This window comes from Paralichthys olivaceus, chromosome 7 (genome assembly GCF_024713975.1).
Source record: "Paralichthys olivaceus isolate ysfri-2021 chromosome 7, ASM2471397v2, whole genome shotgun sequence".
NCBI classification, from domain to species: Eukaryota; Metazoa; Chordata; class Actinopteri; order Pleuronectiformes; family Paralichthyidae; genus Paralichthys; species Paralichthys olivaceus.
In genome coordinates, this window is record NC_091099.1 from 5,215,001 (window position 1) to 5,231,940 (window position 16,940).

Genomic DNA, 16,940 nt, shown 5'->3' on the forward strand with positions numbered 1-16,940 from the left:
AATCCATATTTCCATCTTGTCTGATTCTGCATGTATCACACAGGAGGGGCTCCAACGTCTCCCTTACCTTGGACATGTGTACGCCAGGCTGCACCGAGCCCTACGGCTACGGAGCCCAGCTGTCCCCGAGAGACCAGTCGGCCCAGGAGTATCTGCGACAGGGAACGCACACACTGACCCCCGCCATGCTACACACACGGGCCATGGATGACCAGAACCTGCAGGCTGAGTTTTATGTGAGTGCAGCAGCAATAGCTATATCCCGCCTACTTGGTTTAGATAAACAGAGATGAACAGAGAATCGCCGGGAAAAAGACAAACTCTGACACACATGCACAGGCACACAAACACCCAGTAGAACTCTACACAATCCCTTAAGCTTGCATGTCAGTGGGCGAAGGAACGTAGAGGTGCAGGCATATTTGCATACAAAAACCTACAGAGGATTCCAGTGTCTGCTGGGCACAAGGATGTGCTTTAAAGATCATACACATTTCGCCCATAGCCTGCAAGAGTTTAGTGTGAAGGGCAGCGGATGACTTCATGTCTTTGGATATAATTCCATAATGTTCTGTTGCCTTGGCCAGAAGTTCCCTTCCATTTCTGCAAGGACTGATTGTTGTTGAACCCATTGTTCTGTGTCTATTGGCAGGAAACTCCCATGAACTTTGTGGACCCAAAGGAGTACAACTACCCAGGGCTGGTGAGAAAGAATCGCTACAAAACCATCTTACCCAGTGAGTAAAGCTGCAGCACCAGTTGGAACAATCACTAAAAAGAGATCTTGACGCTATGAATTTTATAAGAAGCTTTTTTTATGCTGCTTCTCTTTAATAATTTCACACACTCATCTTCTATTTAGCTAAGATGTGTTTGGGCATGGTCGGTGTCTGTGCACCAGTTTATTGAAATTCACACAAAAATATATGAATCAAGCTTATGATAAAACAAAGCAGCATGTAATACATAATAATTCTATTCTTCTTCTGTCTCACATCTACAATTTCTCATGGTAATCTCACACTGTCCATCTGCAGATACACACAGCAGAGTGATATTGAAGTCACTGGATGAAGAAGATTTCCTCACAACCTACATAAATGCTAATTATCTCAACGTAAGTGAAACCATGTGTATCTTGCCCCAGCTCTGTAATCGCTATAACTCTATTTGTTCTCAATGGATCTGACATCATGTTCTCTGTTTCCCCTGCTCACACACACTGGAGACAAAGCATGATTGTATATGAGCGTGTGTGTGTGTGTGTGTGTGTGTGTGTGTGTGTGCAGGGATATGGGGGTGAGGAGCATGCATACATTGCCACCCAGGGTCCCACCGTGAACACAGTGGGGGATTTCTGGAGGATGGTGTGGCAAGAGAGAAGCCCGATCATAGTGATGATCACCAACCTGGAGGAGAAGAATGAGGTCAGGGTGATGATGATGATGATGATGATGATGATGATGATGATGGTGCATTAATGAATAAATGTACAGATAGGCTAATAAAGATAATGGTATAAGTAAAAACATCCATTGTCTTGCAGAAATGTGCAGAGTACTGGCCCGAGGACACTGTGACCCATGAGGGCATCGAGATCACTGTCGTCACGGTAACCCAGGAGGATGACTACAGTCTGAGGGTGTTTACGCTGAAGGTAAAACATGAAAAGTTACTGTGCCACACAATGATTGTTGATTTATTTCTCACAGTTACGCAAATCAACTTGCTAACATTAGCAATAGCAGGTGTAATATTTACCCTGTTGACAGCGTCATGTGTGTTTTAGCATAATAACCCTAAACAGAAAGTACATCTGTGCAACAGACTGTCAGTAGTTTTGGTCATAAATCAAAGTACTGGACAAGTGAATAGAAAATGTTGCCTGGGGATGGCGCTAGATGAGAAGTTCTGATGGGAACTGGTATGTGTCAACTAAAGTTCATGAAAATCCATCAAATCATTGTTGACATTTTACTAAAAACCACAAACGTGAACCTGCTGTTGGTGCTAGAGAGAAAGCCAAGTGATTAACAGTAATTTTATATATATATATATTTCATACAATAGTACTTATAAATATTATACATCATTTTTAATGCTGTGAGCCAGGGAAATTAAATTCCACTAACTTACATTGCATTAGGTTGAAAGTGTAAATCACAGGAACCAGATATCTCAAAACCTTGACCTTGAAAAATGAAAAAACTCTGCACACCTCTCAAGATAGTGTGTGAACCAAACCTTTTACACACATTGGATCAGCTGCTGTTATCGGCAGTATATCTGTTCACAACGTGGGCCTGAGCCTGTGTCGAAAAATACCGTCCACATCTCTGATCTCAACACGAATATAAAACCACGTTATAAAAACATGATGTGTAGATTTGTCTGCCATCACACAAGATTGTGATCTTAGGTTCTCAAGATACAAAGTGAACACAACTCGTTTAGTTTTTTTGCCAAAGTTAATATTTTGACGAGACTTTTTCATCAGACTGTCGAGGCGCATTGACAGTCTCACCACAGATGTCGGATGATGTTGACTCAATGTTCTGATACGGCTCCACTTTTCAGTTCCATTCATGTGTTCATGACGGCTGCTTTATATTTAATTTGGGGTCATGGTGGCAGTGGCACTCAGCGAGCCAAACATGATAATTCAGTAAATGCAGCCTGCGACTGATTACTAAGAACCAGGGGATCATTACATTACTGTGCTGTGAGTTAAAAGCTTGTTGTTTATTCAACTCCAATGTTGTTTGTCTGTAGCATTAATGATTATTGTCAGACCGACTCTCGGGGGGAACGGAGGCAGATGATGGATTTGATTACGTACATTATAGACAAGTGGAAAAGAGACATTAGCTATTTAACACTAGCAACAAACACCAAGGTAACGATTTAGATGCACATGCAGAACACCGGCCTGATCAAAACTCACCCTCAGTCTGTTTGTGTCATGTGTGCACTCTTATGTGTTTCATGCCTGTCTGTGTGTTTGCACCAGTGTGGCGGGGAGGAGCGCAGTCTGCGGCAGTACTGGTACACGTCGTGGCCTGATCAGAAGACCCCGGACAAGGCTCCACCGCTGCTGGAACTGGTCCAAGAGGTGGAAAGAGCCCGAGAGGAAGCCCCGTCCTCCAGCGGCCCTATAATTGTCCACTGCAGGTGTGAAAGTGGCTCATAATGTAATATGAGGCGCGATAGTTCAGGTTAAATACTGTACCTTCAATATGTGGCTTTGAGTCAAAAGGCCTCTAATAAACCCTGGTTGATAATATGAGTGCATGCGGGGAAATTGCTGCTGTTTTTACAATAGAAACCACTTGGCACTCTTTCTGCAAGCAAAGCGTTTGCCCACTTCCAATCCTCACTGTCTGATTTCCCCAGGGAGGATTTGGCACCAATCTGATTAGTGATATCAGTGCTAATCAATACATTGATCCATCCATTTTCTTCTTCCTCCTCCATCCCATCACCCGCTCCAACGTTTTCTCCCTGCAGTGCTGGAATTGGTCGAACTGGCTGCTTCATCGCCACCTCCATCCTGTGCAAGCAGCTGAGGACCGAGGGTGTGGTCGACATCCTGAGAACCACCTGCCAGCTCCGTCTGGACAGGTGAGATATTGACAGCCCGTTTCCATTCTCACGTCTATCTATAGCTCTTGGTGAAAAAGCCCAGGTGACATTGTTTGAGATTATTTTGTTCCAAATTAAAAACTAGGTGTCAGTGGGCTGTACCCCAAAATAAAAAACTGTCAACAAGTCAAGGTGGATTCTAATTACAGCTTGTGTGATAACAATTCAGTAATAGAAGAACCCTAAAATCACCTCTCATTCAAATTACTATTTGATTTTCTCATAGTTGGGAGAGCAGAGGTACACCTCAATAGCATAATGTAAGAATTTTACTCCAGTGGGCCAGAATGCACTGTAGCTTTCCCCTGACACGTGCACATCTACGTGGAGAGCAGCCATTACTAATGTTATTTACACGTGTTTTAGCCGAGTCAAAATGTGTATTGTGTTGCATTATCTGTTTGAGAACATGTGATGAACGTTTTATTCTTTGCTGCAGCTGGTGACCCAGTTTTATTTCTATATAGATACAAAATATGCACCAGATTCATATGCTCAGTCCCAGAAAAAAGCAAGTTGTTAAGATGAAAAATAATAAATAAATTCTGGATCTTAACTGACCTGTAATTTGAAATCCATCCAAATGTTAATACATTTACTACGTGAACATCAACCCCAGGATCACACTAAAGGAAAAGTCAGAGGATCATAAAGGTTAATATGATTCTTTCTTGGGGGAACACGAGTGTCTGTAAAAAATGTCATGGTATTGCAGTCATGTTAAGATATTTTTAAGCCTGGACTAAAGTGGTTGACTTTCCTTCTATCTGAATGATTGTATTTGTCTTCCTGTAACAGGGGCGGGATGATCCAGACGTGTGAGCAGTACCAGTTTGTGCATCATGTCCTCAGCCTGTACGAGAAGCAGCTGTCTCACACTGCAGAAGAGTAGTAGAGTGAGCGCTACAGCCAGACCGAGACACACCACTGTACACTGTACCGCCTCTGGTGGTATGCACCACTGTACCTATAGCTTCATCTCAATCGCACCCTTTAACAAGTCCAAACCATGTTAATCTCTTCACCCCCCCACAGGACTGAAAGGCTGACATGAAATGCGTGTCTTTGAGCAGAACACACATTAGGAAGCTGGGATTTCAGAAATTCCTCAGAAAAAATTCTAATCACACACTTCAGTGTTATCGATCCACACTGTCTGGAGAGTCACAGCAGTCAGGCCTATAATCAAAGCCTGCGCTCGTGTCATTATTTCATATGCACTGCTGAGGTTTGTTTTTATCACATCACTGCACATGAGTCTCAGACATCAAGGCCTTGTTTAGTACTTTGTGTGAATCAGCGCCTCACACTCTATGTTCTGTTATCATGAAGGTTAAACTGGAGCTGAAGCTCACCTGCAGTGGCGTAAATTCAAGTTTCAGTCTCCCAAAGTTATGTCAGTAATTACTTACTGTACAAGTGCCAGCATAAACTCAATATAGGAAAATTATCAAATGCCAGCCCAATATTTATTTATACATAGATTTAAAATATAAGTTATGTGACATTTAGCTTTTTCTTCACGGACTCGACTTCACGACTCATTGACTTTAATGTAAAAAATCATTACACAAGGCCGTTTCAACTTTTGATGCATTCAGGAGCCGCCTCATCTTAAGGTTGCATGGTGCTAAGTGTTCATTAAAGGCATGTGCAATGTTATGGAACATAGGAATGTATAACAATTAGGTTATTGATTAACTAATCAGGATATCTGTGCAATTTAAGATATTACAGTTTTTTCCATTCTGCCTGTGCAGTCCTCACGGCCCATGATGTTTACAGTCAACAACTCCTGCATTACGGCCACATAGATGTACACCCAGAGGCGTCACAGAGCCCGCGACACCGAGGGGGGGGGGGGGGGGGGGGGCAGAGGCCAGGAATAGAATCAGAGCATCAGAAAAATCAATGCAGACCTCTGGAGACTCACACACATGCACACACATGCAGAGGAATAAAGCAAAATGGTGCATTAAAAAAAATTCCATATATAGTTAACTTTCTTGTACATGTTCCATGACTATCAAGACGCTTCCCATCTTCTAAGTAACTACGCTCTGTGACACCTCTGCTTCCAACAGTAGCTTGAACACATCCGTGACGTACGAAGCCCATGATTGTTGTATAGACAGGCCAGGCCTCCTCTGTATGAAGCACAATAGACCAACTAAGGTTGTCTCTCTGATGTTCAGCTGTAAAAGTTCTTTTTATCTGTATTGTGTTTTTGGTTGTGTTGAGTTTTAATGGATTGCATGTGCTGTATGGGACTCCATAGGTCCACAATCAAAGCGACGTGATTGGTTGTCCTGCTTTTCGTTGTGTAAAAGGGTTTAATTGCCTAATATTATTATTATTATTATTATTATTGCTTGCTCTCGGCCAATGCTTTTGATACAGTTTGCTTTTGTGAAACCAACCAGAGATATTTTTAGAACATTTTGATACAATCCTTTCGAGTAGATGCCTTGTGTATATTTCCGTTTACACCATGATGGAATGTAGCTCATACTGTGGATCAAACCATTGGTTTCTATTGCAACATTTGACAGAACAAAATGTGACGACTACCTAAGTTACCTTACAGTACGGAGAATAAGTAGGTTACGTTCCGTCCTCAGTAAAATTACTTTACGCCGTCAGGCTTTGCTTTAATATGCTTTGCTTTCTGTGTATGTTTTCATCGTTTTTCTTGGAGAATTTTACCTCAGACTGAGTTTCTACGCAGTCCCCACTCGAGTCCACCTGTGACTGTAGGCCACCCTCAGTTGACGACACAAGAAATAATTGCTATGTGTAAGGCAGCTAAAACAGTGAAGACAGTTTTCTATGTAACACAAATCGAACAACTTCTATCTTAGACTTTAAAATGCATCAGATATAACAGTCGTGGACATTATCAGAGGATGGAATTGACTCTGTGGGCTCGGACCAATTTACAAACATCTAATCAACTAGCAAATTAAACTGCCAAAATGACCTTTTCCAGGGCTGAGATCAAGACGAAAAGCTGCAAACTATTGTCAGATATTTGACGTAATCCTCTGATAATGTCCAGTGTACTTTGACTGTGAAGCTTTCAGTGTGAGTGCTTGTTTTCAGTGCTTACCTGGTCCTCCTCTGACACTCGAACCGGGGGTGACAACACACGACAAAGAGTCAGACATACAACCAACCAGCAATCAGTATTCCTCTCCTCTGCTACAGTATTGCTTTACGTTGTGAGTTTTTGCATCCAAATAAAGGTAGATTTTCATGAATCCGTGTTGTTGTCTCAACTTACTCTGGGGCGGCTGTTCTTCCACTATCCAGAGGGTCAGTGGTTCGATTCCCTGCTTTTGCAGCATGAATGGTGTGTGGTAGAACAAGTGCTGGGTACAGAAGCACAAATGTGAGTGTGAATAGGTGAATACAACTACTTGTACAGTTAAGTACTTTGAGTTATGGATTACACTGGGAAAATACAGCCATTTACTATCAGTCAACACACACACGTGATTAGTGTGATTGACATCTACCCCATAATCACCCTGCTGTAAAAAAAAATCCTTCTTGCAGCACAGACTGCAGTTCAACATCTGCACCACTAGGTGTCAGGATATACCATTATATCGCACACAGCTCCGTCACCCTGCATTCATCTGCCCACACACGATCACACTGATGCACAGCAGCTGAACAAAGACTTTCAATCAGACAAAAGACAACCGATGATGCTGAAGTCAAACACCAACTTACTGCAGCTTTCATTATTCAGTGTGAAGAAATAATGTGATACAGTGACGAATCAATGTTTTCCACTGTATGTCTTCAAACATCTATTTCTTCTGAATCCTCTTTGGCGATGAAGTCCCAATTTCAATAGCAAGGCTCACAGGAAAATCTAAATTGTATGAATTGAATGTTATTTACTTTACCCTACAATGATCCCTTTACATTTAAATACGTATATATTTACATCAGGAGCCGGTCCTCTCTATGGAGGCCGCCATGTTTTTTACAGTTATCCAAACTGTACAAACTAAAATATTTTTGAGTTTTTATCACAACTGAAGTCTGCCACAGGTTCTCCCTCATGTTTGAAAGGGGAGGGTGAGGTGAGGGGTGTTCAGCTGCAGTATGAAACTTCACCACCAGATGCCACTGAATCTTATAAACTGAACCTTTAATTTACTTTGAATCACCAAGTAGCTGGACTGCAATGGCCTTTTTGGCAATGTAGGTGAGAACATTGTATTTCCCCGAGGTCTTTAAAGCAATATTTGGGAAAAGAGTAAAAATTCAAAGCATTATTCTACTAACTGATCATGATAGATAGATAGATAGATGGATAGATGGATAGATGGATAGATGGATAGATGGATAGATAGACAGATAGATAGATAGATAGATAGATAGATATTTAGGCCATTTTCAATTCCGAGCGCGTCTCCTTTAAAAAAAACTGTCCCTTTAATCTGCAGGATCAGAGTGCTGACGTCACTCAGCCCCTGAGCCGTGTGCGCTGATTGGCTGGAGGTGACGTCAACCTCTCTATCTCTATCTCTCTCGCGCGCGTGCGTGCACTCTCTCTCTCTCTCTCTATGACCTCATCGCTTCAGTTCATCATAGTGCTAAAGTGCACCTTCTGCACCCCCCCCCCCTCCTCTAGACACACCACCCTGGTTTAACTTTAACTTAGCACGAGCTAACTCTAAGCTAACTCTAAGCTAACTCTACCTTGCACGAACCAAAGCAACAAAAAAAACGCGCGTGTGTGTGTGTTTGTAGCTGCGCGTTCGTGTGTGTGTGTGTGTGTGTGTGTGTGTGTGTTCGGTTCCCCTCGCGCTGTCACCGTCCGTCAGCTGCACCGCCCCCCCCCCCACGACCTCAGGTAAACATCGGACCCATGAAGACCCCCCCCCCACCACCACCACCCCTCCACACACATTCATGGAGGCCCGCTGAATAACACGCAGCAGCCGCATGGAGCCGTAGGTGAGTGTGTGTGTGTGTGTGTGTGTGTGTTTGTGTTCGTAGCTTTGCCTTTTAATCAAGTGCGTTGCTCGTTGCTATCCACGGAGCTAGCTTACGATGGCTAACCCCCCCCCCCCCCTCCTCGTGCACCGCTGCGGCAGCGAGACTTGTCAGGCGCGCACTCCCCCCCACCCCCCCCACCCCCTCGCTTCGTGGTGCGCGCTCGTCTTATGGGAATTAAACCCGTCCGAGCTGAACTCCTCCATCCCCCCTTTTTTTTTTTTATTATTAATTTTCAGTTTTATCTCAGTGCAAACATCCCTCCTGTCTCCGTCCAGCCATTTTAAGGTACGTACACACAACGCGTTCCTCCTGTTCTTCTCTCCTCGTCCCTTTGCGCCGCTGCGGTCTTTTTTTTTTTTTTTTTTAATCATCGCGATCAATGGAGAGTTTCATTTTCTCATGCGGTCACATCCACGCGTCACAACAACACGGGGGCAGGTTTCCCACTAAAACACCGCGACCCCCCCCCCCCCCCCCCCCCCATCCCCGTGACTTTGTGCTTTAACGTTACTCGGTGCTGATCCCGCCGGTTCCGTGAAGGCAGCATGTTCTGTTCTTATTTCTAATCCCGGTCGGTTTATTCTAGTGCGCTGCGGCCGCTCAGCCTCCATCATTGTTATTAACGTTATCAAACAGGCCCCGGTGTCCCGTCCGCGTCTTTGTGTGCAGCATCACCTCACCGGGCCGTGTCTCTGTGTGTGCAGCTTCTGAGCAACGATTTGAGTTCATTTAATGCAACTGTATATGTTTTATTATTATGTATTATTGTGTCAGTCATAATGTGTTTATTACTGTTATGGGGACAGTGCGGGGTAGTCCCATGTTGTTATATGACCCCACAGTGTGCAGCAGAGTATTGATCATGCAGAGACAACGCGAGGCTTTATACCTGCTTATGTTATTTACAGTGTGATTATGCTGCTGCTCCACCAGGGCCAACCAGGAATTGATTTTTTCCTCCTCATAATTACACGATCACCACTCACGTTGCTCTGTTTATGTTCGTGCACAGTGGGGTTCAAAAGTCCGACTCTGTATGTCAGTTTTGTAAGAAACACCAGGCTTGTCTACAAACAAGCGCATTTTAATATACATCCAGCTGCTCACACATTCACTATGATTCACAAACAGTTGTTTTTGAGAGTAATGCTGAGTTTGAATCTGGTAAACACTGGATTAGGGTGTTATTGTCTGGAGAAGTGATGAGACATGTGAGTAGATGTGTTAGAATGGAGACTCAAAGCACTGAATCAAATAGATTGATTGTTTATTAAAAGTATTTTTTCAAGCACATATTGGAAATAATTTTCTCATTCCAGCTTCCAAACATGCAATAGATCAAACATTTCTTTAATTAATATTGTTTTCGAGTTTTTCCTTTTAACAGACTATATAATTGATGGTTATGTGAAGAAATATAAGTGCAAACCACTGCTAATAAAAACCTATGAAAATTAACAGCAATTAATCGGAACCTACAATTAAAATAGCATTGTCACGAAAACGTGTAGATAGACAATAGAAAATAATAATAAGCAAATATAAAATTATTATTAGTTACAAATAGGTCTGGAAGATAAGGCAAAACATTATATAAAAAAATTTAAAAAATCATATTAGTCAAGATAAATGTCATATTATTATTGTTACAATATTTATTTAGAGACTGATTCTTGCTCCTGGATGACTGTTGTCATTTAAACTCTTCTTTATTGTGCAGCAATAATTTCTATTGCGTACAATCACTATGTTCTTTATCTAATCACTTTGATTGTACAATTCTTTAGCAATGTTTGTTTACAAACTTACAATATATAATGATAATTACTGATATTATTTAATTGCCCAGACCTAGTTAAGAGTAGTGATGTGACATAATTTGACTTGAAATGAGGGAAGTTAGACATAATCCAATCTGACTCGTTATCTAATAATCAGGAATCAGTGACGCTGTTCTCCTCCAGCACAGAGCCTCGCTGTTGTGTCTTAAAAGTGTAAATGACACACAAACTCTCCGAAGAGACCGACGAAGCAGATGATAACCGTTTGTGACAGAGCTTGTGGCTCAGACGAGAGGCTGTGAGACGCTCCGATGATGTCATTGTTTGTGGTCTAAACAAAAACTCTCCTGCCTCTCATTGTGTGGAACTAAGAGCCGTTTTTATATCAGCCCAGTAGAGGCTGTGGCCACAGGTGACGTTATGCACAGAGTTAATGAATAACCTGTATGGTATTACATCAGCGTTGGTCGCCCTCCAGTTGCTCCCTTTGTGTTTGCCTGATATGGCGTTATTGAGCTGGCCCATCATGCTTTGCTCATGGTTTTATATGAAGGGGCCCTATGAATGTGTCTGTGTGGATTATCTGTTTTAGTTATGATAAAGTAGTTACTTCTTCAGATTTATATCTGTGATGCATTAAAGTTTGTTTTATATTAGAATGTTTGTTATCAGCTGTAAAGCGAGTAAAGTCTGTAGATGATTAGCGTGACTGTATTTTCCTCGACAAGCCAGAGGGAAAATTTACGTAGCTTTGGGATTTCCTCTTTTGTAGGAAACCCAGTGCTGCAGTCATGTTTCAGTGCACCTCTACATAAATGTTATTTATTTTGATTGTTAATCTGTTTAATCATTTTGCTAATCATATAATAAGATAACAATCAGCCAATCAGCTAATGTTTAAACCTACTTTTTTGTAGTTACAGACATGAGATAATAAAACACACAATTTATACTTTTTCTTTGATTTGATTTCATTTTACATTCTGTATAAATGGAGGTTTATTGTCCAGGTACCTTTGCAGACATGGTTCTGATGGTTTTAATGACACACAGATTACATTTGCAGTAGCATTCCCAATGAGATGTTAAAAATACCCTTTAATATGGAGTAGTCGGTCTGGTTCTTCTGCCTTCTTCAAGTAGTCAAGGTGTAACTGCATTTTTTCGTCTTGAAAGAAGTGCCCAACCTTGTTTGGCTGCATGTTTGACCCTGCACTGCTAGAACTACATTTTGTGACAGAGGTCAGAAGGAGGGACATTGAGAAATTGACACTGATGCTCAATTTTCTGTCTCAGACGAGAGGAAAATGGGCCAAAGAGACAGCAGAACAAATCAGTATTTTTTTCTTTTACATAACAACTTAGATAAAAAAAAATCTCCTGAGGGCAACATGATAACTTCAGCCCAGTCACTCGGCTCAAGTTGTCAGAATCTATTGTTCATGTGTCTGCACCATTGTCAGTTTTAGTTCTCGCCACTCTTTCATCCTCCATCCAGCATCAGCACCAGTAGCATCTCATCACCCTCCCTGTGCCCCCTGATCGCCCCAACAGTGCTGTTTCTATGGTAACAACAGAATCTGCTCCGGGCCTGTTCACGCCGTCTCTGTCTCTCTGCTTTCTCTCCTTCTCGCCTTGTTTTTCCTGCGTGCAGCCGGAGCCTCGCAGCGAGCTCCTGGCTGCTGCCTGTTCTAGTTGTTTGTTTTTGCTCCTTATTGTTCCTGCCTGGATGCAAGATGGAGGAAGACGGATGGTTTTGTGTGAGAGGACGGTTTGTGCTGAGTAAACTCTCTGAGGCTGCTGCTTCCTGTCTATCTTATCCATCATGTCACCCTCCCCCTGTCTCCTCTCTTCCATATCCCCCTCTTCTGGGCATAAACAGGTTCCACCGAGCGAGGTTACCGTAGGATTATTATTGTCTGGTGGCGCAGAAAGATGTGGAGCACCAGCACACCCCCACCCCAACCCCCTTCTCACTACCACCACCACCACACATGTAAACCTGCACACTCCTCCCCTCCCCATCCCTGCTCACTGCAAGGAAAGAGAGTGATAGAGAGGGGAAGGATTCAGAGAGAAAATGTGCGAGATGCAGGGCGAGTGGCGGAGCAGTCGCCATTAGACATTTGCAGTGTCAGATGTTGTGTTCAGCATCAAGGAAAAGGGCAAAATACAAGAGGGAGAGAAAGATTCAGACCCCTGGAAGCTGTGTTGTTAGCCACTCGGCTAAAGGGCTCTGCACCATATAAGGTATGGTATAACAGGTGATGGGGCAGGTCGTAATGTGGCAGCCGCTGTTTGTGTTTGGGGAGCGCTGACATTGCAGCAAGGCTTAGTACTTGTGCAGAATGGCTTCTGGGGTGTGCATGATGGGAAAAGTGGGGGAATGTCACTAAGTCAGTGTGATGTGTTATTTCGATCTATTTGTCTGTGGATCTTGTTTAAGATGGAATATAAGAGACATATCTACGTCCTTCAGTTATCATTGATTTGTCTGCTCGCTCGTGGCTTGTACACACCTGTGTTGTCTTCTGATACAGCAGCAGTGTGGCTGTGTTTACACTTCAGGTGCTTCTCTCCATCCAGACTTTCCTCCATGTTTCTGAGCTGCTTCCCTTACATCAGGCACGTTGCCAGGCAGCAACAGCATGTGTACGTCTATGTTCAGGTTTGGACAGCAGCCTGTAGGACTGTATGTGACAGAACATGACTATTTTGAGGATCTGTGAAGGAATGATGCACAGCCTCAGCTGCAACGCTGTTTGTCACATCTCATCCACTCTACATCTGTGTCTCGAGGGTGATGCTTTTGTCTGCAAGTTTTTCTGATTAGCAATTTTAATATGAGCGATTTTACCATTCCCTTCTCTGTCACTTTACTCCTCCCTCATTCTTGCAAACAGTGACATTCTCTTCATCTCTTGTCCTCCCTCCTCCATCTTCACAACAGTTCCCTCCCTTGCCTTGAACTGGCTGAGTTGCTAGGCTGGAGAGATCCTCGCTGAATAACATCCATCGCCTCCTCCCCCCTGATCCATCTTCTATTCTCTCTCCTGTGTCAAGCAGAGGTGCAGGGCTACTTGGACGACACTATCAGATCAGAGGGCATCAGTCTCTCCACCTCTCCCTTTCTGTTTCGGTTTGCTCAACACTTTTCTGGTGTGCAAAATATTTTTCTTGCTCAGCTGCATATAGACATTTTATTTTTCTGCTCTTAGCCTTCATAACACCTTATTATGACACATTAAGTTTCCCTCTGTCTTTTCATCAGTTATTACTTCAAGGTTTGTGTTCATTTAAAACTTAAAACTGTCTCCACTAACCATCCATCTCGTACTCTCCCTTTTCAACTGAGGTTTAAACCTCCGTTTAGGCTTCAGGGTAAATGAGAGGAGGCCCATTCATTTTTCATGACACCATGTGCCAGTAGATGAATAAAACAACATGACTGTATTCACATTCTGACCTTCTCACTTGTCGTCTGACACCTGGTTAACTAAGAAAGTGGTCGTCAACCTACATGTTTTTTTTCACAAGTTTCTGTAGCGCAATCTTTTCTCACACACGCAGTCATTGATCCTCCAACCCTGATAAACAATTGTGTGTGTGTGTGTGCGTGTGTGTGTGCGTGTGTGTGTGTGTCTGCCTCTCATGTTAAATGTACAAGTGCTTTGGAGAACATGAGCACCGAGGAGATCAGAGTGATTAGTGGTGATAGATGGGAGGAGGCAGTTCATCAAGTTTATGGACAGCTATCTGCAACACACACATTCACAAATTCACACACACATACACAGGATATCACACAGGCCGGTCGCCTCTGTCCAGACCTGCTCTCTGAATTCCCCTGGCTTAATTTATCTCACGCCCTCAGTTTCCTGTTTCAAGAGCTGCCGCGCAAGAGACCCCCTCGATCAACAACAACCAACCTTCACACACACTTCCACAGACACGCACACACACGCATGTCTAAATTAAGTCTTTGGCTTTGTATTTGGACGTGTGATATTCCGTTAGATCTTTGGACTGATGAGTCCCAGTTGGCTTTTAAGTCTTTAAATAACTTTTCTTTTCATGTTTAGCATTGTAGCTATTTTAATATCCAAGGTCTGTCAATAAAAGATAATACAAATGCCCAAAAATACATCAGGCACGCAGCTTTGGTTTGGAAATTTATGCACCTAATCCATCACTGTCGCTTAGCAGCTGGGTTCAAATTGTTTTAGTTGTTGGAAAGTTGTGGAATGATTGGACTGAAGCTGAGGACGAGAGGTGATCATGCCCTCGATGTCTCATGATCAGCAACTGACAGTGGTAGTTTTGAATATCGCGGCTGTAATGTCATTCTAATGATCCAAAAAATGCCATGAAGAAGACTGTAGTTGCAATGGGACAGTGTTTTAATTCATTTTCTTCTTCCTCCTCCTTCTCTCTGCAGGCACCATGGATCTCTCAGCGCCTGCTCCGGTGGTAGCCCTCCTCCGCTGACCTCGCCTCCTCCTCCGTCTCTTTCATCTACCTTTCGTCCTCCTCAACCCAACCCTTAACACCCCCACGTCTGTGACCCAGGGTTACCACTCCGCCTGTCCTACATCATCATGGCAGGAGAGAAAGGGCCGACAAAGCGCAGCTCCATGGACATCAAGCGCCTGGCGAGTCTCATCCAGAGAGGAACGGGCCGCCTGCTGGTGATTGACAGCCGAACCTTCTCTGAGTACAACGCGTCACACGTGCAAGGTGCGGTCAACGTTTGCTGCTCCAAGCTGGTGAAGAGGCGACTGCAGCAGGACAAGGTGTCTGTTACCGAGCTGCTGCAACTCAACGGCAAGGTGAAGGTGAGTTAAAGCTCAGAGTACCCGAGGGGCGACGCTCTTCGGGGAGATAAGGTTTGACTAAAGTGATTAAAGAGCCTTTTTATCTAACGAACATCCACCTTGCTGATAAAAACAGCGGCTGGAGCTTCAGAGCTAGTTTTGTATCTTTTTCCATCTTGTGAGAGGGATAGATTAATTATCAACATCCATTAAGGGATCAAGGGAATATAGATATATATATAATATTGATCTTTTTAATCCACTTTGATCATCAAAATTTGATCCCGTTCATTCTGTTCCAACAAAACCTCATTAAAAAGCCGATTGTCTGGCTTTTAACATGGATTCATGCGAAGTAAAATTTGTCCTCTGACATATGAAGAGAAAATATAGTGTAAGGTCCTTTTGCAGATCAGTGTGGGAAATTAAAACTGGTGCATTTACAGTGCAGTGCGTTGGGACAAGTCAGCACAATCGTGCTTGTTTCAGCAGAATCAGCGCTGGAGCACAAAAAAATTACTGCAGAAAAGACTGCTGTGACAAAATATCTTGTTGACTAATTTCTTATTTAATAGGACATAGAGCCACATGTATTAAAATTCAATCTGTACTACTGGAGTATAGCAATGCTTTTTATGTCATGCATGTACACTATTGTACAGCAGATGCAGCAATTTGTGACATTAAGATTTTACTTGAACCAAACGTCTCAGATTCCAGCTCCCACATCAGCAGCTGTTTCACCCTGCATCTCCCCACATTTCCATCTCTTTCTCAGAACATTTCCCAAAGTCTGATCCATGCACCCATGTGGTTCTGGATCGATCTTCTTTTGTGCCAAAGCTCATGCCTGCACGACATTAGTGGCTGCTATATTTGGCAGACGGAGCAGCTTACTGTAGGTTAGTTGCTTATCAGTGGCCGTGAAATCGGATCCTCCCGTTTTCCATGACTTCTCCTCTGAATATGACAGCCCTTTTTTCCATGGCCCATCCACCTGTGGCACGCTGACTCCTATATTTTTAGTCGCCGTGTGAAACTGAAGGAACTCCGAGAGGCGAAACCTAAGCGGAGGGCGATGTGTGTGGGGGGTGTATGGGACTATGTACGCGATGTGTTTTGTGCCCTCGTCACTCAACAGATTTCCATGACTTGACAAATTGTGCGTTTATGTGGTGTCAGAATAATCGGAAAAGTAAGTTCCCCACTGGAAAAGTTCAGGAACAATATCTAAAAAAAAATCATTAAAATTGTAGCTTTTAATGTGAACTTTACACACAGACGTTTTTCGTGATTAACTTGCACATGTTTTGATTATTTATGTCTGTCCAACCTTTTTCTTTGCTCTTGGATATTGTGCAAACATTGGAAAAAGGTGTCAAGATGTTGTTTAAACGTTTAAACACATGAATGCAACACAGAGCAGACCTTCCGAGCAGCACGTAATTGCACAGAAACACAACAAAACAAAGCTGCAGAAGTGGCAGAGGAGATTCCTCTTCCTGTCTGCACTGTTTCTCCTAATGTTATTTTTAGGTATTTGTTTAACCTTTTACTTTTAACCACGACACACCCAGCGCAATAAAACACTGACCCCCAGCAGCCGATGACACATAACAGTTGACTGCAATTCTTCATTGAGGTGTGACACACTCGGTTTCAATGGCATTGTCTATAAAACACT

General features: G+C 43.0%; 2 protein-coding genes across 6 annotated transcripts in view; both read left to right on the top strand.

Annotated features, from left to right (window-relative positions):
- The window catches only part of ptpn5 (protein tyrosine phosphatase non-receptor type 5), a 13,259-nt gene extending 6,357 nt beyond the window's left edge, over positions 1 to 6,902 (top strand). For both annotated transcript variants that reach the window (XM_020102114.2, XM_020102113.2), the window contains 8 exons: positions 44 to 236; positions 653 to 737; positions 1,038 to 1,117; positions 1,290 to 1,427; positions 1,547 to 1,657; positions 3,011 to 3,171; positions 3,508 to 3,621; positions 4,441 to 6,902. In XM_020102114.2, the coding sequence (XP_019957673.2) occupies positions 44 to 236; positions 653 to 737; positions 1,038 to 1,117; positions 1,290 to 1,427; positions 1,547 to 1,657; positions 3,011 to 3,171; positions 3,508 to 3,621; positions 4,441 to 4,534 (976 nt within the window). In that variant the 3' untranslated portion in view covers positions 4,535 to 6,902. The remainder of the gene's footprint in view (positions 1 to 43; positions 237 to 652; positions 738 to 1,037; positions 1,118 to 1,289; positions 1,428 to 1,546; positions 1,658 to 3,010; positions 3,172 to 3,507; positions 3,622 to 4,440) is intronic.
- Positions 6,903 to 8,297: 1,395 nt separating this feature from the next.
- Positions 8,298 to 16,940, top strand: part of dusp8a (dual specificity phosphatase 8a) — a 42,701-nt gene continuing 34,058 nt past the window's right edge. The window contains exons 1-2 of one of the 4 annotated variants that reach the window (XM_069528109.1): positions 8,298 to 8,619; positions 14,881 to 15,277. In XM_069528109.1, coding sequence (XP_069384210.1) covers positions 15,041 to 15,277 — 237 coding nt within the window. In that variant the 5' untranslated portion in view covers positions 8,298 to 8,619; positions 14,881 to 15,040. Of the gene's footprint in view, positions 8,620 to 8,779; positions 8,947 to 12,504; positions 12,693 to 13,446; positions 13,602 to 14,880; positions 15,278 to 16,940 lie in introns of those variants that run through there. The other 3 variants (XM_069528108.1, XM_069528110.1, XM_069528111.1) reach the window with 3 other exon arrangements.